General features: G+C 40.0%; 1 protein-coding gene across 1 annotated transcript in view; it reads left to right on the forward strand.

The window, feature by feature from the left end:
* The window catches only part of DCLRE1C (DNA cross-link repair 1C), a 59,286-nt gene that overhangs the window by 18,545 nt on the left and 16,558 nt on the right, over window positions 1-24,183 (forward strand). Inside the window, 5 exon segments of the mRNA XM_062210487.1 lie at window positions 5,538-5,639; window positions 10,002-10,138; window positions 10,659-10,713; window positions 13,135-13,223; window positions 20,281-20,375. Of these exon segments, the coding sequence (XP_062066471.1) occupies window positions 5,538-5,639; window positions 10,002-10,138; window positions 10,659-10,713; window positions 13,135-13,223; window positions 20,281-20,375 (478 nt within the window).

Genomic DNA, 24,183 nt, shown 5'->3' on the forward strand with positions numbered 1-24,183 from the left:
TGGGTGCAACTGCCAGAGCCGAGCTGATCTGAAACTAGGAGCCGGGAGCTTCTTCTGGGTCTCCCCCATGGGTGTAGGGGCCCAAGCACTTGGACCATCTTCCACCGCTTTCCAAGGCCATCAGCAGAGAGCTGGATCTGAAGAGGAGCAGCCCAGACACGAACCAGCACCCACATGGGATGCTGGTGCCACAAGCAGAAGTTTAACCTACTATGCCACAGTGCCGGCCCCTGTACCAGAATGTTTTAATTCCATTTTCCACAAACTTTTTCAAGTACCGTCATATGTATATGTCTACCGGGTTGTGTGGGAATCCTGCTTCTTACTGTGGGTCACTGTCAACAATGTGTGAAGAACAGTGTCCTGGGAGCATTGGATCAGTATCAGAGTGGGAGGGAGTTTTCACTTCTGCCTTCCAGATGGTTCCTCCCAGCTGCTCAGTGCTGGACTCTGGGGTGCAGAGCAGCAGAGCCCACATTGTGTGAGGGGGCTGCTAAGGAGGAAGCCCCTACCCACAGTGTTCACACGAAGAATGCAACTTGTGCTTTTGTCCCTAAAGAGAAAGTAGATTTTGGATAATGACTGAACAAAATGAAGTCTTGGAACTGGTTAAATGTTTAAATTCTTCTTCATTCTTTACCTTTTAATCTAGTTCCCCACCTAACAAACTTGTGCCAAGAACTTAACTTTACTAAAGTGCATTTTATATAATTTTAAAAATGGAAGACCATCACTGTGGCGTAGCAGGTTAAGCTGCTGCCTCCAGTGCCAGCATCCCATATGAGCACTAGTCCAAGTCCTGACTACTCCACTTCCTATCCAGCTCCCTGCTCACATGCCTGGGAAATCAGTGAAAGATGGCCCAAGTGCTTGGGCACTTGCACCCACATGGGAGACCCGGATGAAGTTCCTGGCTTTGGCCTGGTCTGGCCCCAACCATTGTGGCCATTTGGGGAGTGAACCCAGTGGATGGAGGACCTCTTTGTCTTTCTCTCTCTCTCTCTCTAACTCTGTAACTCTGCCTTTCAAATGAATAAAAAATAAATCTTAAAAATGATTGTTTTGGGGCCAGTGCTGTGGCGTAACAGGTAAAGCCACCACTTGCAGTGCTCGGCATCCCATATGGGCGCAGGTTCGAGTCCTGGCTGCTCTACTTCCTATACAGCTCTCTGCTGTGGCTTGGGAAAGTGGAAGATGCCTAGGCCAGTGGAAGATGACCTAAGTCCTTGGGCTCCTGCACCCATGTGAGAGACCTGGAAGAAGCTCCTAGCTTCGTATTGGCGCAGCTCCGGCTGTTGTGTCCATCTGGGGAGTGAACCATCGGATGGAAGACCTCTCTCTCTCTGCCTCTCCTCTCTCTGTGTAACTCTGACCTTCAAATAAATAAATCTTAAAAAAAAAAAAAAAAAAAAAAACGGCCGGCACCGTGGCTCAATAGGCTAATTCTCCGCCTTGCAGCGCCAGCACCCCAGGTTCTAGTCCCAGTCGGGGCGCCGGATTCTGTCCCGGTTGCCCCTCTTCCAGGCCAGCTCTCTGCTGTGGCCCAGGAGTGCAGTGGAGGATGGCCCAAGTGCTTGGGCCCTGCACCCGCATGGGAGACTAGGAGAAGCACCTGGCTCCTGCCTTTGGATCAGCGCGGTGTGGCAGCCGTCGCAGCCATTGGAGGGTGAACCAACAGCAAAAAGGAAGACCTTTCTCTCTGTCTCTCTCTCTCACTGTCCACTCTGCCTGTCAAAAAACAAAAATACAAAAACAAAAACGTTTTTCTTCATTTGAAATTTCAAAAATTTTTCCATTTTCTTTCTTCTCTCCCTTTATCCTTTCCTTCTTGGTAAGTCCTTAATTACTAAGTTGTTCTTTCCTTATTTCTTCCTTACTGAAGTCCTGTCCAAACGTATTAGTGTAAAGTTGCAGATTCTCCATTTTGGGAAGGACTTGCTTTTCATAAAATATAGGAAGATTTTATGGTGTTAACACAGCTTTCAAATTAAAATCACAGCAATAATAGATTGTGTATGTGCCCATACGTAGACTTACATCTACCATCTGCTGTGTTTGTTCTTCATGCCCTCTCTTGGCAAATACAAAGACAGCACCCATTTGTCATTTCCCGGTTTGTTTACTCAATAACTAGTGGCATGAGGAATGGAAAAGACTGGAAGCTACTATTCTAGAGTCCTTGGGGGGTGACAGGAGAGAGGCCTTCAGTGGTGACCTCTGAGTTCTCCAAGTGAGCCCTGTCTTAATTCCATTTACCCCTTTGCAGATCAGAAAAAAGGGAAGACCAGTGAGTTATAAAAAATTATTTTGGGAGCTGGTGCTGTGGCATAGCAGGTAAAGCCACCGCCTGCAGTGATGGCATCCCATATCACTGCCGGTTCAAGTCCCAGCTGCTCTACTTCCAATCCAGCTCTCTGCCTGGGAAAGCAGTAGAAGATGGCCCATGCCCTTGGGCCCCTGTATCCAAGTGGGAAGACCTGGAGGAAGCTCCCAGCTCTTGGCTTCAGATTGGCACAGCTCCACCATTGCAGCCAATTAGGGAGTAAACTAGCAAATGGAAGACCTCTTTGTCTCTCTCTGCCTCTCCTCTCTCTGTGTAACTCTGACTTTCAAACAAATAAGTCTTTTAAAAAATTATTTTATTAGATGTTTTTGATTAACATGGAATTTTTTGGGGGGTACAATGCAATATTTCCACACATGTACATAGTATCAACTAATCACATCATAAACTAGCCTTTCTCTTTCCTTACCTGCTCTGTGTTTGGAACCTACCAACTCCTCTCTTCCTGGTTTATAAGTTGTTGTGAGCTACGGTCACTCTGACAGTGAAGTTTTGGACTAAGGGATATCAGCAGTGTTCTCTGGCTACTTTTACAATCATCTTGATTTTTGTGAGGATGATACATTATTTAAGCTTATTTTAAAATTTTTTATTTATATGAAAGGTAGAGTTAGAGAGAGGGAGGGACACACACACACACACACAGATTTTCCATCCACTGGTTCACTCCCCAATGGCCAGAGCCAGGCCAGGCCAAAGCCAGGAACCAAGAATCTCATGTGGGTCTCATGAGAGTTGGCAGGGGCCCGAACACTTGGCCATCTTCCACTGCTTTCCCAGGTGAATTAGCAGGGAGCTGGATCAGAATCAGAGTAACTGGGACTCAAACCAGCATTCATGAGAGGCTGGCAGCATAGGCAGTGGCTTAACCCACTGTACCACAACACTGATTTCAAGGCTGATACTTTTTTAAAATTTTGTTTTATTTAAATTTTTCTAGGGCTGATACTTTCTATACCTCTCTTTATATATCTCAGAATTTACCCCTTTTCCTCCTGTCCTCCTTTGAGAACCCAGAAAATGAAATCACTATTACTTTTTATGGGTCATTAGTAAATAGGTAGCAAATAGAATGGGTCACAATTATGTTTTTTAATCTTTTTTGTACTTAATATCAGTCACAAAACAGTTTGACATAATTCTGTTATGCAGACATCAAATGAGAAGTTATTCAGATATCTGCATTTTAAAAAATATTTATTTATTTATTTATTTTGACAGCAGAGTGGATAGTGAGAGAGACAGAGAGAAAGGTCTTCCTTTTGCCATTGGTTCACCCTCCAATGGCCGCTGCGGCCGGCGCATCTCGCTGATCCGAAGCCAGGAGCCAGGTGCTTCTCCTGGTCTCCCATGGGGTGCAGGGCCCAAGGACTTGGGCCATCCTCCACTGCACTCCCGGGCCACAGCAGAGAGTTGGCCTGGAAGAGGGGCAACCGGGATAGAATCCGGCGCCCCAACCGGGACTAGAACCTGGTGTGCCGGCACTGCAAGGTGGAGGATTAGCCTGTTAAGCCACAGTGCCGGCTATTTATTTATTTGAAAGGGAGAATTACAGGGATGCAGAGGTAGAGAGAGAGAGAGGTCTTCCATCTGCTGGTTCACTCCCCCAAATGGCTGCAATGGCCAGAGCTTGCCGATCTGAGGCCAGGAGCTTCTTTTGGGTCTCCCATGTGGATGCAGGGACCCAAGCATTTGGGCCATCTTCTACTGCTTTCGCAGGCCAGAGCAGAGAGCTGGATTGGAAGTGGAGCAGCTGGTACTTGAACCAGTGCCCATATAGGATGCCAGCACTGTAGGTGGCAGCTTTATCTGCTATGCCATAGCACTAGCCCCAGATATCTGCATTCGAATTTTTAAAAATTCCTTCCTTATTTGCCATTCCATAATCCTATTATTACAATTCATTTTAGGGGCTGGTGTTGTGACATGATGGATTAAGCCACTGCCTGCAATGCCAGCATCCCATATGGGCACCAGTTCAAGTCCTGGTTTCTATACTTCTGATCCAGCTCCCTGCTAATATACCTGGGAAATCAGTAGAAGATGGCCCAAATCCTTGGGCCCCCACATCCATGTGGGAGACCCAGAAGAAGCTCCAGGCTCCTAACTCAGGCTTGGCCCAGTCCTGGTCGTTGTAGCTATTTGGGAAGTGAATTGGTATATGGAAGATCTCTCTCTTTTTCTGTCTCCCTCTCTCTCTGTAAATTTTGCCTTTCAAGTAAATAAATAACTCTTTATCAAAAGAAATCCTTCTAATTTGAAGTACCCAGAAAATAAGCTTTAATAAAAATGACACATTGGCTTTAATGCTTTCAAATGTATTAGCTTTAAAATTCTGAAAGTGGCCCAGGTTTTAATATTGGTTTTTCTGCATCTGCCCTTCATCTTTTTTTTTTCTTTTTTGATTATTTAGTATTTGAAAGTCAGAGTTACAGAAATAGAGGGAGAGACAGAGATCTTCCATCTACTGGTTCACTCCCTAGACAGCTGCAACAGCTGGGGCTGGGCTAGGCCAAAGCCAGGAGCCAGGAACTGCATCTAGGCCTCCCATGCAGAGGCCCAAGCAGTTGGGCCCTTTACCTAGGCCATTAACAGAGAGATGGATCAGAAGTGGAGCAGCTGGGACACGAGTGCCCAAATGGGATGCCGGTGTCACAGGTGGTAGCTTTACCCACCACGCCACAACACTGGCCCCTACCCTCCATCTCAGCCTGGTGAAAGGGCATCTGGTAGGAGGGTGATCTGGTTCCCTGCTTCCTAGCCCAGACTTCTTTCCCTCCAGCTGATGCTCCATGACATGTCACAGGTGTGTGTGTAAGAGGAGGTGATTCTTGATATCTTTTTGTCCGCTTTGTTCACTGCTAAGTAAGTACCCAGTATTGAGAATAAAGTTTGTCATAGAATAGGCACACAATAAATGTTAATTGGATGACTTCTGAAAGACTGCGGAACAGTATTAGCATGATCAGATGAGATCTGCAAACTGAGTCTCTGATTTTTCAGTGCCATCAGCAATAGGCAGTCACCCTGTCTGGCCTGCAGCTTTGCCCATTGACACCCTTGCGGGACACTAATATGCGTTGAAGTCCCCAGAAACGAAGTTACACAAAGAAAGAGAAAGTTTGCTTTGCCCTGAATAATTACCCTTGACAACTTATTTATTGGATATACATTGCTTCTGTTATTTGCCTAGGTTCACGTGGATAGGCTGGACATGTTTAGAAACATGCCGGACATTCTCCATCATCTCACAACAGATCGCAGCACCCAGATCCATGCGTGTCGGCATCCAAAGGTACATGATTCAGTACATGCCCTTGGACTGTTTGTGAGACTGACAGAAAGTACAATTTTGGGAAGATAAGGAATTTCAGACCTTCCATTTGGAGGCTCCTCCCTTTACCAATCTGAATACTTGGGCCAGCATCATGCCACAGCCAGTTAAGCCACTGCCTGCCACACTGGCATCTCTCCCTCTGTCATTCTGTCCTACAGATAAATAAATCTTAATAAAAAAAACTAGTTATATACATGGATCCTCATAGGTTTTTTTTTTTTGTTTTGTTTTGTTTTTGTTTTTTTGACAGGCAGAGTTAGACAGAGAGAAACAGAGAGAAAAGTCTTCTTTTTCCATTGGTTCACCCCCAAAGTGGCCGCCACGGCCGACGCATTGCAGCCGGCATGCTGCGCCGATCTGAAGCCAGGAGCCAGGTGCTTTCTCCTGGTCTCCCATGTGGGTGTAGGGCCCAAGCACCTGGGCCATCCTCCACTGCACTCCCAGGCCACAGCAGAGAGCTGGACTGGAAAAGGAGCAACCGGGACAGAATCTGGTGCCCCGACTGGGACTAGAACCCAGGGTGCCGGCACTGCAGGCAGAGGATTAACCTAGTGAGCTGCAGTGCCGGCCTGGATCCTCATAGTTTTAATGAGTCTGTTCATGCACATTTGAAAGTGTAGATTTATTTATAATGAAGTTAAATGTTAAAGCTTATAATTTAAGGAAACATTCACATTCCAATTTTTATTTTTGAAACTTATGACATGTACATGTTCATACACTGTATTTTGATTCTCATTTGAGATAAATAGATATAACTTTCCTTTAAAATTTGAAGTAGTTACATGTATTGATGGTCCGATTTTGAATATTGCTGTGTTCCATGGTAACGTTAAAAAACAAACTGAGCTGTGGCTTACAGCTGCCACTCAGCATCCTGTACTGAGAACTGTACTGCATATTGCTAGCCCAGGAAAAAGTAAAATTCAAAGTACAATCTCTACTGAATGCTTATCATGAAGCTGAAAAATCATAGGTCAAGGACCATCTGTATGTATGTATAAATATGAATATATACATGTATGTACACACAAAAGAAATAAATGCACAAATTCAAGTTATACAGCTTACTGATCATCAAAAGGAATTTCTTTCTTTTGTATCAAATAATTTCATATCTTTCCTTTTTAAAAAATTTTTATTAATTTATTTGTAGGCAGAGTTAAAGAAAGAGAAACGGAGATAGAGAGCTGGTTTACTTTACTCCCCAAGTGGTTGCAATGGCCAGGGCTGGGGCAGGCCAGAGCCAGGAGCTTCATCTGGGTCTCCCACATGGGAACAGGGGATCAAGCACTTGGGTCATCTTCTGCTGCTTTCCCAGGTATAAATATGCAGGGAGCTGGATTGCAAATAGAGCAGCCAGGACTCAAATTGGTGCTCATATGGGATGCCAGCACTATAGGAAGCAAGTTGTATGTGCTAACCTTGGGATTTTCTTTTAATGTTTTATTGAAATACTGTGTGTGTACATATATATACATATATATATGTGTGTATATATACAGATGAGTATACACGTGTGTATATATACATATACGTGTATATGTACATAAGAAATGTACGTAAATGTACAGATAAATTGTTTTTGGTCATCTAATCACATTCCTAACCAATACCAAAGTTAAGAACAAAGCATGACCAGTACCATAAGAGTCCTCACTATTCCCCTCCATTTCTTCTTTTTTTAAATGTAAGAAAGAAAATCTATTGTCATTTACATGGTATGAGTCAGTGAAACCCTCCTTATAACCATATACTGAATTATATGATATCCACAGTTTCTTTTTAAGCTTTATTATTTTATTTGAAAAATAGAGTTACAGAGAGAGAGAGAGAGAGAGAGAGAGAGAGAGGAGGGAGAGAGATAGCTCCCATCCACTGGGTTCACTCCCCAGATAAGCATATTGAGTACAGCTTGCTGGGCTGATCTGAAGCCGAGGCCAGGAGCTTCTTTTGGGTCTCCCACATGGGTACAGGGCCCCAAGTACTTGGACCATCTTCTGCTGTTTTTCCAGGTGCATTAGCAGGGAGCTGCATCCAAAGTGGAGCAGCTGGGACTTGGAACTGGTGCCCATGTGGGATGTTGGCATGGCAGCTTTACCTGCTACACCACAGCACCAGCCGCCATCCACAGTTTTTATACTCTATATACTTACTACCACAAATAAGAGTAAACATGTGGTGTTTGTCTTTTTAGGTCTGGCTTATTTCACTTAGCATAATGTTCCTCAGTTGCATTCATTTTGTTGTAAATATCGGGATTTTAGCTTACCAATCATCAAAAGTAATTTCTTACCTTGTAGCTCTCTTAAAGTGGCTTCAAGTAGAGCATTCCATGCTACAGGTAAGAATTATTTTTTTGTTGTTGTTTTTGTTAAAATTAGACTTTATTATAAGGGTCAAGCAACTTAATGTTTTTGACTGATGGAGGGAATATTACCATTGTAATGTAAATGCATGCTGTGTTTGCTAAACAAAAGTACTGGGCATTTGAGTGCTAATGCTTTAAAATTTAGAGGAGGGGCCAGCAGTGTGGCCTAGCTGCTTAAGCCTCTGCCTGCAGTGCCAGCATTCAGAGAAGCCCAGCTCCAGCCTTTGTGGCCATTTGGGGAGTGAACCAGCGATGGAAGACCTCTCTCTGCCTCTGGGTTTGAAGATCACTAATTAGCTGAATAATTAAAAGGGAAAAAAAAGTTAAAGGGAAATTCAAAATGGAAGCCCTTCCTCCAGCATTTAATAACAGAAGGATGTCCTATGGTAGCATTATAAAATGAATTACAGGTAAGTTGCAATTTGAAATCGGTCAATCCTGTGAACTTGAAGGGATACAACTGAGACTCCACTGTGTGCTGTTACTAAGCTGTGATATTCAGTAGTTTAGGCGTAGTAAGTGCCCAAGATATTTTCAGCTTAGATGGGTTTATTGAGCTGTAAGTTGAGGAGCATTTGTCTGTGTAGTTGTATATATGCCTGCAACCAATGAACTCTAGATTGATGAAAATAATGTAGACACAAAATATAAGCTGTTGGTTCTTTTGTCTGGTTGACTTGTAGTCTTGGACTCCATGTCCAAGAAAATTTAGTTTTACTCTGAATTTTTCTCCCATCTCACAAAGTAGCTTAATTTGTAATTACTATTGTTGTGTGTTTTTTCACATGGCTACTTTTCTTGAAACTACTTCTAGAGGCTTAAGGTATTTCTTAGGTCATTGTAGCCATTAAAAATATTGATTGATAGGTTCAGAGCTTGTAGAATCCTGTCTCACTCTCAGTAGTGGAGTGTTAATGGTTTTGAAGGATCTGTATCTATAAACAATGTCTTTGGAAAAATCATGCCATTATCTTTCAACTTTCAAAAACACTTTTATTGTTACTTTTCTCCAACTATATTTTGAAAAACTTTAAAACTGTAAAGTTGTAAGACTAGCACAAACAACACGTAGTCGCTTTATCCAGGTTCGTCAATTTGTTGATACTGTGCCCTGTTTTCTTCCCCTGTAGCCAACCCCTCTACCCCAAACTGAGTAAGCTGCAGCCTTCATGGCATTTTGCTCTAAAACCTTGAGTATGTTAACTATTGAGAACAAGAACATTCTCCTGTATAACCAACCACAAGATGACTCTCCTCCTTGAGAAATATTGACACTATAGCTAGCATACATTCCATATTCAAATTTCTCCAGTTGTCCCAATAGTGTCCTTCACATCTTGTAGGGAAAGGGGAGTGAAAGCATCCAGGATTTAATTAAGGGTCATGCATTGCATTCAGTCAGGCCTAAAGCATCTCTTTGGATGTAGATTGAGTATGTAACCTTTGTTTTTGTTCCTCACATTGATTGTTTTGAAGATCCAAGTCACTTGTTTTATAGAATGTTCTTCAACTTGGAATTATCTGTTTCCTCAAGTCTACTTTAAAAAAAATTAATTACTGGGGAGAGGAGAGAGAGAGAGACACGTCTTCCAGCTGCTGATTCACTCCCCAAGTGAACTACAAAGACCAGGGAAGAGCCAGGACCAAGACCAAAGCCAAGAAGTGGAATGAAATCCATGTCTCCTACATGGCTGGCAGGAATCCAATTACTTGAGCTATTGTCAGTGCTTAGCATCTACATTATCAGGAAGGTGGAGTCAGGAGCCAGGGTTGGATACCAAACCCAGGAATTCTGCTGTGGGATGCAAGCATCTTAATCAGTAGGCTAACTAGCCATCCTTATATTTTCTTCTTTGTGTCTGAAAACTTATCTACATTTGTTTTTGAGACCTGCCATACAAATATATTTGTTGAAAAAGTACAATTGTTTTTTTAATTGTCTTTTGTAGGCAGAGGAATATTTTCATTGGAACAAATTACCCTGTGGAATTACTTCCAGAAATAGAATTCCACTTCACACAATCAGCATTAAGCCATCTACCATGTGGTTTGGAGAAAGAACCAGAAAAACAAATGTAATTGTGAGGTGAGAAAGAAGGGTCATAGGTCTTCTGCAAGAACCTTGTTTTGGGATAAATTGTCTGACTTAGTTTAATGTAACACAGTCTAGCCTACGCCCAAGAGCATATATTATAAAAGTGGAAAATAAAATTTCTTAGATTTAAACTTCATTTGCACTGGACAGATGTTGCTTCCAGACTTACCCCAATACCATTAGCCAATCTCTCCTAGGGGTTACTCTACTTAGGTAGATAAAGTGGTTGGAGAGTGCTTATCTCCAAGTTGTAAATTGGTGTTGTACAGAATGGAAGCCCTTGGTGGACCAGACAAGTTATCATGATGCTAATGCGCCTTAGCAACATTTTCTTAACTTTGCCTGTTCAGCATGTCTACAACAGATTTCAATTTCTGGCAGATTTTCACTTCTGTGCCAAGACTTCCTGAAAATATGGTGATTTCATACTGGAATAGCCTAAACGCGAAGAGTTAAAGTTTAGAACTCAGTTTTCCTAAGTAACTTAAATTTGGTTTGTATTTCCCTTTAGGACTGGAGAGAGTTCATACAGAGCTTGCTTTTCTTTTCATTCTTCCTACAGTGAGGTAAGAGGGTCTCGTATGCACAGTCCTTTGACTGCAACCTCATTCTTCACAGTAGACTGCCTGACTTCCAGGGGCATATCTTTTTCTCCTTAAATCTCATTTCCTTTCCATTTTTCTCTAAGAAAGTCCATCCTCATTATTCATGGATTCAATGTTTGCATGTTTATCTACTTGCTAGAATTTACTCACTCTATAAAATTTACCTTAGCCGCAAGATGAATACTTGTAGTTTTTTTTGTTTTGTGGACATGTAGAGAGTAAAAAAGGATTCGAGTCACCCGGAATACATGTGACCAGCTTGGGTTGAAGGCAACACACTGCCTTCTGTTTCAGCTCTCATACTGAAAGCAAATACCATTTTTGTAGTCTGTTCACTGTGCTGTGGTTTTTTTTGTTTGTTTGTTTGTGATTTCACTATTTAAAATGACCCCTGTGCATAGTACTGAAGTCCTGGTTAGTGTATTTCTAAAAATAAATAAATTTGTTTTTATCTTCATTTTACTTAAAAGGTAGAGAGAAAGCATGTGCTGCCATCTGCTGGTTCACTTCCCAAATGCCTGCAACAGCTAGGGGTGGGCTAGGCCAAAACCAAGAGTCCAGAACTTAATCTGCGTCTCACACATGGGGTCGCAGTGACCCAATTACCTGGGCCATCACCTCCTGCCTCTCAGGGTGCACACAGCAGGAAGTTGGAATCAGAAATAGAGTTGGGACTTAAACCAAGGTACTCTGACACAGGATGTGGGTGTCGTAAGCACTGTACCAGATGCCTGCTCCTTGACTAGTGGTCTTTGGCACAAGAAGGCAGGATGTGCCCTATGGAGAAAATTTCTATGTTAGATAAGTTTTGCTCAGGCATGGGTTTACAGTGTTAATGACTGAGTTCATGTTAATGAGTCAATATATATTAAATGAGTATCTTTAAACAGAAACACAGGGAAAGCAAGATTATGTATTAGTTGGTTGAGAAATACTGACAGAGTTCTATTTTAGCATTCTGAGTGTTATAGAAAATGAAGGAATTCATGAAATTTTTACATGTAATTGTGTTTGTTTAGAATTGTTGGGAAAGGCAATCCTTTGTGTACAATCTTTCAACCCCTTCCAGACACAGAAGAAGGGTCATTGGTCCTGGAACATTTTCTTACCAGGAGATAAAGAGCCCATAAAGCCTATTCTGCCTTATTGGCTTATGTGGGGACTTCTTTCTGTTTCATGCTGTGTGCTCTTTTGTTCTACTTAAGCCTGTGTTTCACTGGCTTTTAGGTACACCTCAGCTTTCAATTGTCAGATACCACAGGATCGTGGGAAAGGTTGGGGTCCTTCCTGTGAAGCAAAAGAAGTGTGCCTGGTGCAGTTGCCAGGAAATATGTGCTGGCCACAGTGCACTGCACAAGCTTTTACAGCTAAGGAATGTTTGGGATCCTCCTCTAGGACTGTAACCAGCTCACAGTATTTTACTCAACAAGAACAAATCATTAGAGCAAATCAAGTAACCCTGAATATGTAATTCTCTTGGTGTTGCAACTGATTATTTGTAGGACAGAAATGCAATTCTAGAATAGTTTTCTTGTGCATATAAAAGGTGCTACAAAAAAAAAAACCTATGGAAAAATAAAGTTTATTTTAGTGGAAAAAATTTGAAATCCATGTGTAGTTTTTCCATAATACACATTTTCCCATGAACTTTTTGAAGACTCCTTGTATTATAGTTATTACTCAGCTAAATTCTAACTCACTTGAAAGAGAATTTGTTAAATATGGGTGACTGACCTTCTTGGACAAAGAAACTAATGTGATATTAAAACATAAATCTTTGAATACCATTCATTAATCAGTGATTATCAGCTCTTACTGTAGAACACAATCACCAGGGGAACATTTAAATGTAGTGATTCTCAAGACCAACTATAACTCAGTGTTAAAAAGATCTTTGGGAGTGAGGTCTGGGATTGGTATGTTTTTAAAAATAAATTTATTTGAGAAGTAGAGAGTGTAAGTGAAAGAGAGTGTGCCAGTCTACTGGTTCACTCCCCAGATGCCCACAATGGCCAGGGCTGAGCCAGGAGTGGGAATGTAATTTTGTCTTCCATGTGAGTGATGGGAATCTAATTACTTGAGCCATTACCTGCTGCCTCCTGGGTCTGCATTGGCAGGAAGTTGAAATTGAGAGCATCAGAGCTGGGAATCAAACCTACATACTCTGATGTGGGACTCAGGCATCTTAACCATTCAAATAAACACTTTCCCCAGTCACTGGGTATTTCTTTTGACTAAGAGGTCTCATAACATGCAGTCAGTATTGAGAACCAGGGCAATAAGACATTTCTGCTTCTCTTTCCCTTAACCTCCCTTTATTTCCTCTAACCCTCTAATTTTCATTTTACAGATCATTGACCCCATTTGTTTTCCTTTTTCTAGATTAAAGATTTCTTGACCTACATTTGTCCTGTGAATGCATATCCAAATGTTATTCCACTAGGCACAACAATGGATAAAGTTACAGAAATGTGAGTAGTTAACTCCTTGTGGGACTTCCATTGCTACCTCAATGGCTTTATTAGTCAGCTTTTCATTACCTCAGTGAAGAACCTGAAGCATCTGACTTTATAAAAATATTAGCTCACAACTTTGGAGGTTCAAGTCCAAAAACAGGCGAGCCCATTGGTTTGACCTCTGATGAGGGTGGTGGATGGCAGTAGTGAATTGTGAGTGAAGAGAGGATTGCATGGCAAGTTGGAAAGCAGAGAGAGGCTAGGCTCAAACTCAGGCTCTTATAACAACCCTCTTTTGAGAATGAGCACACATCCTGTGTTCCTAGGACCTCTCATTAGGTGCCACATCTAAACACCATAACTGGGTTACATTTCCATACTTTTAGTAGCATTAACTTATGAGGTTTAAAGTCCTGCATGAGTTTGGGGCCAAATCATATTGAAACCACAGCAAGGGCTTTCAGATAAGAAACAAGGAATAGCTTTGTCTGAATATTTTAAAATCTAACTCTGTTGTGACATTTTTGAACTTCTGTTCATTTCTTCTTTTTTCAGTGATTCCATTAGTTTACAGTGTGTCAGAATGTACACGTGGTATTGTCAGTTTATCTTGGGCTAAATACTAGTTCCACCATTTACTAGTAATGTGTTATTGGTCAGATCACCTCTCTCAGCTGGTCATTTTGAATCAAGAAAAAAGTATTCATGCTAAAGTACTGGGTTTCTACATGATTCAGAGATAATATATAGAAAGCATCTAGCACACTGCCAAGTAGTCAAAGGTATCTATCAGAGTCATAGTACGATAAAAGCCACCACAGTGGGGGGAAAAAAAAAAAAGAAACCAACAAGTATCTCCACATATGCCAAACAACAAACTCAACATTCTAAGAAACATGAATAAGGAAGACAACATGACGCTCCCAAAAGAACATGACACTTCAATACAAGATTATGAAGACGATGAGTTAGAAGAAATACAAGAAATGGAACTCAAAAAATTGATAAGATTACTTAGAAGTAATCAAAAGCAAACACATGACTGAAATCCATGCAGGACATGAAAGAAAATCTCTCTCATGAAAATGAAATCTTAAGGAGGAATCAAAATGAAATGAGAACTCAATAGAACATGAAATTGAGATATTGAAGAGAAATCAAAATGAAATGAAGATTTCAATATAACAAATCAAAAATGCAGTGGAGAGCCTTAAAAACAGAATCAGTGAGGCAGAAGAGAGAACATTGGACTTAGAAGACAGAGCACAGGAAAGTATATAGTCAAACCAAAGACAAGAAGAGGAAATTGGAAATCTAAAAAATACTGTCAGGAATCTACAGGATATTATTAAAAAACCCAATATTTGGGTTCTAGGAGTTCCTGAAGGCATGGAGAAAGAGAAAGGATTAGAAGCCCTTTTTAGTGAGATACTAGCAGAAAACTTCTCGGGTTTGGAGAAAGAAAGAGATGTCCAAGTACAGGAAGCACATAGAACTTCCAATAGACATGACCAGAAAATATCCTCACCACAACACATTGTAATCAAACTCACCACAGTGAAACATAAAGAAAAGATTCTAAAATGTGCAAGAGAGAAATATCAGATTACTCTCAGAATATCTCCAATTAGACTCACAGCAGACTTCTCATCAGAAACCCTACAGGCTAGGAGAGAATGGCGAGATATAGCCCAAATACAAAGAGAAAAAAACTGCCAGCCCAGAATATTATATCCTGCAAAGCTCTCATTTGTGAATGAAGATGAAATAAAGACGTTTCATAGCAAACAGAAATTGAAAGAATTTGTCACCTCTCATCCTGCCCTGCAAAAGATGCTTAAAGATGTGTTACACACAGAAACACAGAAACACAGTCATCAATATGAAAGAAAGTAAAGGAAGAAAATCTCTCTATAAAAGATCACAGGAAATTCAAAGTATATATTAGAAATATCTTTGGAAAAATGGCAGGGCAAAGTCATGACTTATCAATACTCACATTGAATGTAAACTCTCCAGTTAAATGTTAACTCTCCAGTTAAAAGACACAGACTGGCTGAATGGATTACAAAACAAAACCCATCGATTTGCTGCTTACAAGAAACACATCTTTCCAACAAAGATGCATGCAGACTGAAAGTAAAAGGTTGAAAAAAGATACTCCATGCCAACATAAACCAAAAAAGAGCTGGCATAGCCATCTAATATCAGACAAAATAAACTTTAATACTAAAACTGTTAAGAGAGACAAAGAGGGGTACTATGTAATAATTAAGGGATCAATTCAACAGGAAGATGTAACTATTATAAACATATATGCACCTAATTCCAGGGCACTGGTCTATTTAAAAGATATATTAAGGGATTTAAAGGGAGACTTAGAATCCAATACAGTAGTATTGGGGGACTTCAATGCTCCACTTGCAGCAGTGAACAGATCAACCAGACAGAAAATCAACAAGGAAACAGCAGATTTAATCAACACTATAGACCAAATGGATCTAACAGATATCTATAGAACTTTTCATCCTACAGTTGCATAATATACATTCTTCTCAGCAGTGCATGGAACTTTCTCTAGGATTGACCACATACTAGGTCATAAAGCAAATCTCAACAAATTTGAAAGAATCAAAATCACACCATGCATCTCAGACCACAATGGAATGATGCTGGAAATCAGCAACTCAGGAATCCCTAGATTATATGCAGACACATGGAGACTGAACAATATGCTCCTTAATGAACAGCGGGTCATAGAAGAAATCAAAGAGAAATCAAAAACTTTCTGGAAGCAAATGAAGATAACATATCAAACCTTATAGGATACAGCAAAAGCAGTGTTAAGAGGAAAATTTATAGCAATAGGTGCCTACATCAAGAAATTGGAATGCACCAAATAAATGAGCTATCAGTACATCTCAAGGATCTGGAAAAACTACAGCGAACCAAACCCGAAACTAGTAGGAGAAGAGAAATAATTAAAATTAGAGAAGAAATCAACAGAATTGAATGCCAAAAAATATTACAAAAGATCAGCAAAACAAAGAAAAAAATTGACACACCATTGGGCCAGCTAACCAAAAAAAAAAAAAGAGAGAGTGAAGACCCAAATCAATAAAATTAGAGATGAAAATGGGAATGTAACAACGAACACCACAGAAATAGTCATCAGAAATTACTACAGAGTTGTATGCTAACAAACTGGGAAATCTTTCAGAAATGGATGGATTCCTGGACACATACAACCTACCTAAATTGAACTATGAAGACATAGAAAACCTAAACAGACCCATAACCGAGTCAGAGATTGAATTAGTAATAAAGGCCCTCCCAACAAAGAAAAGCCCAGGACTGGATGGATTCACTGCTGAATTCTACCAGACATTAAAGAAGAACTAACTCCATTCTTCTCAAACAATTCAAAACAACTGAAAGAGGGAATCCTCCCAAATTCTTTCTACAAAGCCAGCATCACCTTAATTCTTAAACCTGAAAAAGATGCAGCAGAGAAAGAGAATTACAAATCAATTTCCTTGATGAACATAAATACAAAAATCCTCAATAAAATTCTGGCCAATAGATTTCAACAACACATCAGAAAAGATCATCCACCCACACCAAGTGGAATTTATCCTTGGTATGCAGGGATGGTTCAATATTTGCAAATCAATCAATGTGATACATCACGTTAACAAACTGCAGAAGAAAAACCATATGATTATCTCAGTAGATTCAGAGAAAGCATTTGATAAAATACAACACCCTTTCATGATGAAAACTCTAAACAAATTGGGTATAGAAGGAACATTCCTCAACCCAATCAATGCAATTTATGACAGACCCACGGCTAACATCCTATTGAATAAGGAAAAGTTAGAAGCATTCCCACTGGTACTAGAGAGGGATGCCCACTCTCACCATTGCTATTCAATATAGTACTGAAAGTTTTATCCAGAGCCACTAGGCAAGAAAAAGAAATCAAAGGGATACAAATTGGGAATGAAGAAGTCAAACTATCCCTATTTGTAGATGACATGATTCTTTATATAAGGGATCCAAAAGACTCCACTAAGAGACTATTGGAACTCATAGAACAGTTTGGTAAAGTAACAGGATATAAAGTCAATACACAAAATCAACAGCCTTTGTATACACAGACAATGCTGCAACAGAAAGAACTAAGATCAATCCCATGCACAATAGCTAAAAAACAAAAAATTTAAAGAAAGGCATGGAATAAACTTAACCAAGGATGTTAAAGATCTCTATGATGAGAATTACAAAACATTAAAGAAAGAAATTGAAGAAGATACCAAAAAAAAAAAAAAAAGGAAAAACCTGGTAAAGTCACTATGGAAGACAGTTTGGAGATTCCTCAGAAACCTGAATATAGCCCTACCACACTACCCAGCCATCCTACTCCTCAGAATTTACCCATGGGAAATTTAATTGTTAAATAAAAGAGCTATCTGCGCCTCAATGTTTATTGCAGCTGAATTTACAATAGCTAAGACATGGAATCAATCTAAATGCCCATCAACAGAAGATTGGATAAATTATGGGATATGTACTCTATAGAATACTACATAGCAGTAAAAAAAAAAAAATGCAATCTGGTCATTTGCAACAAAATGGAGGAATCTGGAAAACATGCTGAGTGAAATAAGCCAGTCCCAAAGGGATACATATCATATGTTCTCCCTCATCTGTGAGAACTAACTGAGCACCTAAAAGGAAACCTGTAGAATTGAAACTGACACTATGAGAAACAATGACTTGATCAGCCCTTGTCCTGACTGTCAAGGAACAACTTACTATTTTATTCTTTTTAGTATTTCCTTTTTCTACTTAATACCATTGGTTGAACTCTAACACACAATTATTCTTAGGAGTTTAAAACCAATGGAAAATTGATCCCTGTTAATAAGACAGGGAGGAGATGTATACACTTCGGCACATGCTCACTTGGACTTGCCCCTAAGGGTAAAGCTAGAAACATGCCATGGGACTCCAAATCCCATTAAGTTGGCAGGTACCAATGCCACCTTACTGGTTAAAGTGATCAATTTTAAGTTCATAATTGAACATAAAGATAGGATTAAGTGTCAAATGGATCACATAAATAAGACCAGTGTAAGCTAATAATAACTGATAGAATTAAAAAGGAGAGAATGACCCAACATGGGAAGTGGGATGCACAACAGACTCATAGAATGGCAAATGCCCTAAACAGCACTCTGGCCTCAGAATCAGCCCTTAAGGCATTCAGATCTGGCTAAAAAGCCCATGAGAGTTTCTCAGGCATGGAAAGCCAAGACACTGTGGCAAAAAATGACCTAAATGAAAGATCTCTGAGTGTGATCCCAGTGCAAAGAAAGGCCCATCAAAGAAGGAGGTACCTTTCTCTGAAGGGAAGAGAGAACTTATGGCCTTGTCTAAATAAGGTTGGAGTTTGTGAACTCAAGAGGCTTCCATTGCCTTGGCAGCTCATGACAAGAGCCTCGATTGATCAACAACAGGAGTCACTATGTGCTTTCTCCCCATGTAGGACCTCTGTCCTTAATGTGCTGTACTATAAGAATTAACAGTAAAACTAACTAGTCTTCAAACAGTACTTTATACTTTGTGTGTCTGTGTGGGTGCAAACTGTTGAAATCTTTACTTAGCGTAGAGTTGATCTTCTGTATATAAAGATAATTTAAAATGAATCTTAAGAATGGGATGGGAGAGAGAGTAGGAGATGGAATAGTTTGCGGGTGGGAGGGTGGTTATGGGGGGAAAAAAACCACTATAATCCAAAAGTTCTGCTCTCGAAATTTATATTTATTAAATAAATGTTTTCTGAGAGAGAGAGAGATGGAGAGCAGAGGGAGAGGCAGTTGAGGATAATTGCATGAGAGAAGCAAAGGAAAGGAAAAGCAGAAGGTATCAATGTCACCTGCTTGAGAAATCAAATAATGTAAGGGCTTGGAAGTGTCCTGTTTCCCTGGCAATTACTCATGTCTATTCGGAGCAATTTCAGTAAACCTGTGGGTCAGAAGCCAGATTTCAGTTGTTTGAGTAAAAAGTTGAGGAAATACAGAATATGGAGAGAAGACTGTTCTTTAAAATATTTGACAGTGAAGGGAAAGTTACAGACTTGATGGTGACTGAAGGCAACAGAGTCTAGAGACTTCATGTTAAAACAGCTGAGATTTCAATATGCCTATGGAGTTAAACTTGAATGCATAAGAATCACTTGGGTTGCATGTTAAAATGTATATCCACCCCACCCCACCCCCAGCCTGCATCTCTGTCAAGCAGCTCTCCTTTAGTACGTAGGTGGAGGCTGACCTCCCTTTGAAAAGATTAGCCAAAGACAACAATAGAAATGACTGCAGAAAAGAGTGGTAATGGAATAGAGGTTTGGGAAAGGTCTGCTTGGATGGCGATCCAGAGAACAGCTCTGTACCTAATACAGGGTGAGGTCAGGTTGAAAGCTTACGGCTTTCTTCAAGTGGTATGTTACATATAACCCTAACAGCTTCTGGGAAGCTGGCCGAAAGAGGCATTTGGCAGTGAGACCTTGAAAAAAGGTAGAGCACCTTCAAATCTTCTGTGCCCTTTGAGTTTTATTTCCATTCTGCCTCAGCTTCCAGCTCATAGATCGAATGCAAAAAGGTAAAATTTCTGAGATTCTTGCAAGATAAAAGTAAACCCCATTAAATAAAGAAGGGGAAGCTACCTGAAGTATTACCTGAATGCTAGAAGGTGCCACTGTATTACTTAATAGTTAAGTATAGAAACCTACTTTTCTGCATTGCAAGTGCAAAGATCTAATTTTGCTTTAGTTTTGCTGAAGATTTTGTCCTCAGTCCTAATAATTAGATATCCACCAGGTTGTACTTAAGTGCTCACATTTACTACCTTACTGTATCAAAGTGACTTTTAATTATTAAACACTGCTTTTTAGTTCTTTAAAAGTAGCATGATTTCCCCTGTGGTATAGTTTTGTAACCTCTTTAAAAGATGCTTGCCTTCCAGCAACATTTCTCAATAGAAAAAAATCATATACTCTGATTCATTTCAGCTTAAAACCTTTATGCAGATCTTTCCAAAGTATTGAGCCAGAGTATAAACCACTTGGAAAACTGAAGAGAACTAGAACAATCCACTACGACTCAGGTAAGAAGGGTGGTTCTGGATTCAGAGGTTTGGGCTTCCTGCAAAGACTGTTTTTTCAAGGTGCCCAGATCTGGAGAAAGTGACTTGGGGCAGAGCAGACCTGGGACTCACTGTAGCTCTGGGTCATCACCTGGCCTCAGGAAAAGTTTTGCCTTCTGGTCTTCAGTCTGTAAACTCAAGAGGTCTGATTCCTTCATAGGTTAAAACAAGTTGGGGGAAACTGTGCCTATGTGGTGTTCACAGCCTGCTGAAAGCAGGCATTATGGCTAGTATAGACCATTAGGGAGAAGCTGTGTTGTTAACCTTCAATACTCTGGCAAGATACTATTAAGTGCTGATAAGGAGACTTTCTACAAACCTTTTTTTTTTTATCATATGCATTTTTCTCTGTATTTTCCTACCTGCTTTCATTTTTCAGTAAAGGATGAAGTGGGTTCCAAAGTAGAAATCAGAACTGAGCAAAACTGTTGCTTTACAGCAGTGAGATTTAGTGGTTATATTTCCGGATTTTCATGTCTTTGGTTGAGGGCCAGTTACAGTCCCATATGGTGAATGCCTGACCCAGACTCACTAGATATTAATGATGTTATTTATTAAACAACTGCAGGTCCTTACATATATTTTGACCAAACCTCTAAATAGACTTATAAGGGTTATCATTCCAATATTATCAATGAGGAATCTGAAGGCTAAAGAGTTAAGTAAATACCCCCATTTGTCTAGAGGAAGCAAGTGATGGGGCTGGGATTCTAATCCAGGTATGTCTCACATCAACTTTTGCATTCCACTCATGTAAAGAAACTAATTCAAAAACATCTAGATGTCAGTTCCAGGACCAGTGCAGCAAACCTGTACTAGTAGTATCTGAAAAAAAAAAGCACATTTAAAAGAAATAATTAAAACGTCCTAGAATTCAGTTCCATGAATTTCAAATATTAAATCTAATACATCTTTATTCCTTGTTATATGCAAACTTAGTTTTATGCTTTTTTAAAAACCAACTTTTCTGAAGTATAATTGATATGCTATAAGTTACACATGTTTAATGATTACAATTTCATAAATTTTTATATAGTCATGCACTTGAGAAACCATGACTGTAATTAAGGTACTGAAAATATCTGTTGATCCTTATGAGACTCTGTAATTCTTTCCCTGTCCTCTCATCCCAAGGCAACCAATGATTTGCTTTCCTGTCATCATACATTTGCTCATTTTCTACAATTTTAAGTAAATGAAATATATAGTGTATGTCTGGATTATTTCACCCAGCATATTTATTCTGAGATTCATTTATGCTGAATGCACAATAATTCAGTATTTTTTCTTGATGAGTAGTAGTCCACCACATGAATATACTGCAATTTGCTGACCCATTTGCCTGTTGTAAATTTGGATTGTTTCTCATATTTGGTTATACAAAGAAAGCTACTACGAACATTTATGTACAAACTTTTGTCTCGTCATAGGCTTTCTTTTTTTTTTTTGACAGAGTGGACAGTGAGAGAGAGACAGAGAGAAAGGTCTTCCTTTATTGCCGTTGGTTCACCCTCCAATGGCCACCACGGCCAGCGCGCAGCGGCCGGCGCACTGCGCTGATCCGAAGGCAGGAGCCAGGTGCTTCTCCTGGTCTCCCATGGGGTGCAGGGCCCAAGCACTTGGGCCATCCTCCACTGCACTCCCGGGCCATAGCAGAGAGCTGGCCTGGAAGAGGGGCAACCGGGATAGAATCCAGCGCCCCGACCGGGACTAGAACCCGGTGTGCCGGCGCTGCAAGGCGAAGGATTAGCCTATTGAGCCGCAGCGCCGGCCTCGTCATAGGCTTTCATACCTAGCAGTGGGTCATCCGGAAGCTGTATCTTAAAGCTACTTACTTACTTAAAGCTATTTACCAAATTGGCTTTCAAAGTAATTGGACCATTTTGCATTTCTGCCAGAAATGTATGAGAGTTCCCTGTTGTTTTACATTGTTGCCAATACTTAGTATGGTTAAAGTTTTGAGTTTCGGTATCCTAACAGGTGTGTAGTGATACCTGATTTGCATTTCTCTAATGACTGGCAGAGTTTAAGTATCTGTTAATGTGCATCTCTATATCTTCATTTGAAGTGCCTATTCACATATTTACTCATTTTTAAATTGTTTAATCACATTATTATTGAGTTGTCTGAGTTTCTGTGTACAAGTTTTTTTTGTCTTTAATCAGTTATATGCTTTGCAGATTTCTCCTAGTTTATGGCACATCTTTTCAGTCATTTAAAATAGTCTTTTGATGAACAGAAAGTTCAAATTTTGATCAAATCAATTTATCAAATTTTACTTTTTGTATTATAGACAAGAAATCTTTGCCAGACTCAAGGTCGCCAATATTTTCTTTTATATGCTTTCCCAGAATTTGTTGCAGTTTTACATTTAGAACTTTTATTTATTTATTTATTTATTTGTATTTGGTACAAGTGCAAATCTAAGGTAATTTTTTCTGGATATTCAAACATTCTTGAATCATTTGTTGAAAAGACTCTTTTCTCCATGAATTGTCTTTATGATTTTGTTGAAAATGAGCAGACCACATACAAGAAGTCTGGATTCTGGATTTTGTTATGTTCCATTTTCTCTATGAATTGTTTTTATATTTTTGTTGAAAATGAACTGACCATATATATAGGAGTCTGATTCTGGATTTTATTATGTTCCATAATCTTGTTCATCTTGACATCAGTACCAATTGTCTTGATAGTAGCTTTGTAAGTCCTGAAGTCAGGTGATGTAAGTTCTGCAACTTTTTTTTTTTTTTTTTTTTTTTTTTGTAGTTTGACAGGTAGAGTTAGAGACAGAGACAGAGAGGACAGAGAGAAAGGTCTTCCTTCTGTTGGTTAACTCCCCAAATGGCCACCACAGCTGGTGCTGTGCTGATCTGAAGCCGGGAGCCAGCAAAGTTGTTTCAGTTGTCCTAGGATCTTTGCATTTCTGTATGCATTTTAGAAGCATCTTGTCAATTTGTACAAAAATGTCCTTTCCTAGGACTTCAATGGAGATTTACTAAGTCTGTTGAGCAATTTGGGAGGAACTGACAATATTGAATTTTGAGATATATGAACATAGTATATTTCTCAATTTATATAATTCATCTCCAGTTTCTCTCAGCAATGTTTTATACTATTGAGTGTAGAGGTCTTGCACATCTTCTGTTAGATCCATAAATATTTCAATATTTAAGATACTATTATATGTGTTTTTTTTTTTAAGTTTAAATTCCTGATTTACTTTATATAGGAATACAATTGAATTTTTTTTTGACAGGTAGAGTTATAGATAGTGAGAGAGAGAGAGACAGAGAAAGGTCTTCCTTCCGTTGGCTCACTCCCCAGATGGCCGCTACGGCCAGCACCACGCCGATCCGAAGCCAGGAGCCAGGTGCTTCCTCCTGGTCTCCCATGGGGTGCAGGGCCCATGCACTTGGGCCATCCTCCACTGCCCTCCTGGGCCACAGCAGAGAGCTGGCCTGGAAGAGAAGCAACCGGGACTAGAACCCGGCGCCCATATGGGATGCCGGCACCGCAGGCGGAGGATTAACCAAGTGAGCCACGGTGCCAGCCCCTGGACATGACTTTCTAAAATTCTATGACTATTTGTTCATCTAGCTTCAGAAGAGATATTGGTCTGCAGTTGTGGTAAATATGTGTAATCTAACATTTTTATGTGCTTTTAATATCGGGGTACTGCAGGCTTTATTATTGTGAAATATTCCTTTACCATATAGTCTCTTGAAAAGTTCATCAAGAATTTACATATTTTTTAAAAAATTATTTA

The sequence above is a fragment of the Lepus europaeus genome, chromosome 14, assembly GCF_033115175.1.
Source record: "Lepus europaeus isolate LE1 chromosome 14, mLepTim1.pri, whole genome shotgun sequence".
NCBI lineage: Eukaryota > Metazoa > Chordata > Mammalia > Lagomorpha > Leporidae > Lepus > Lepus europaeus.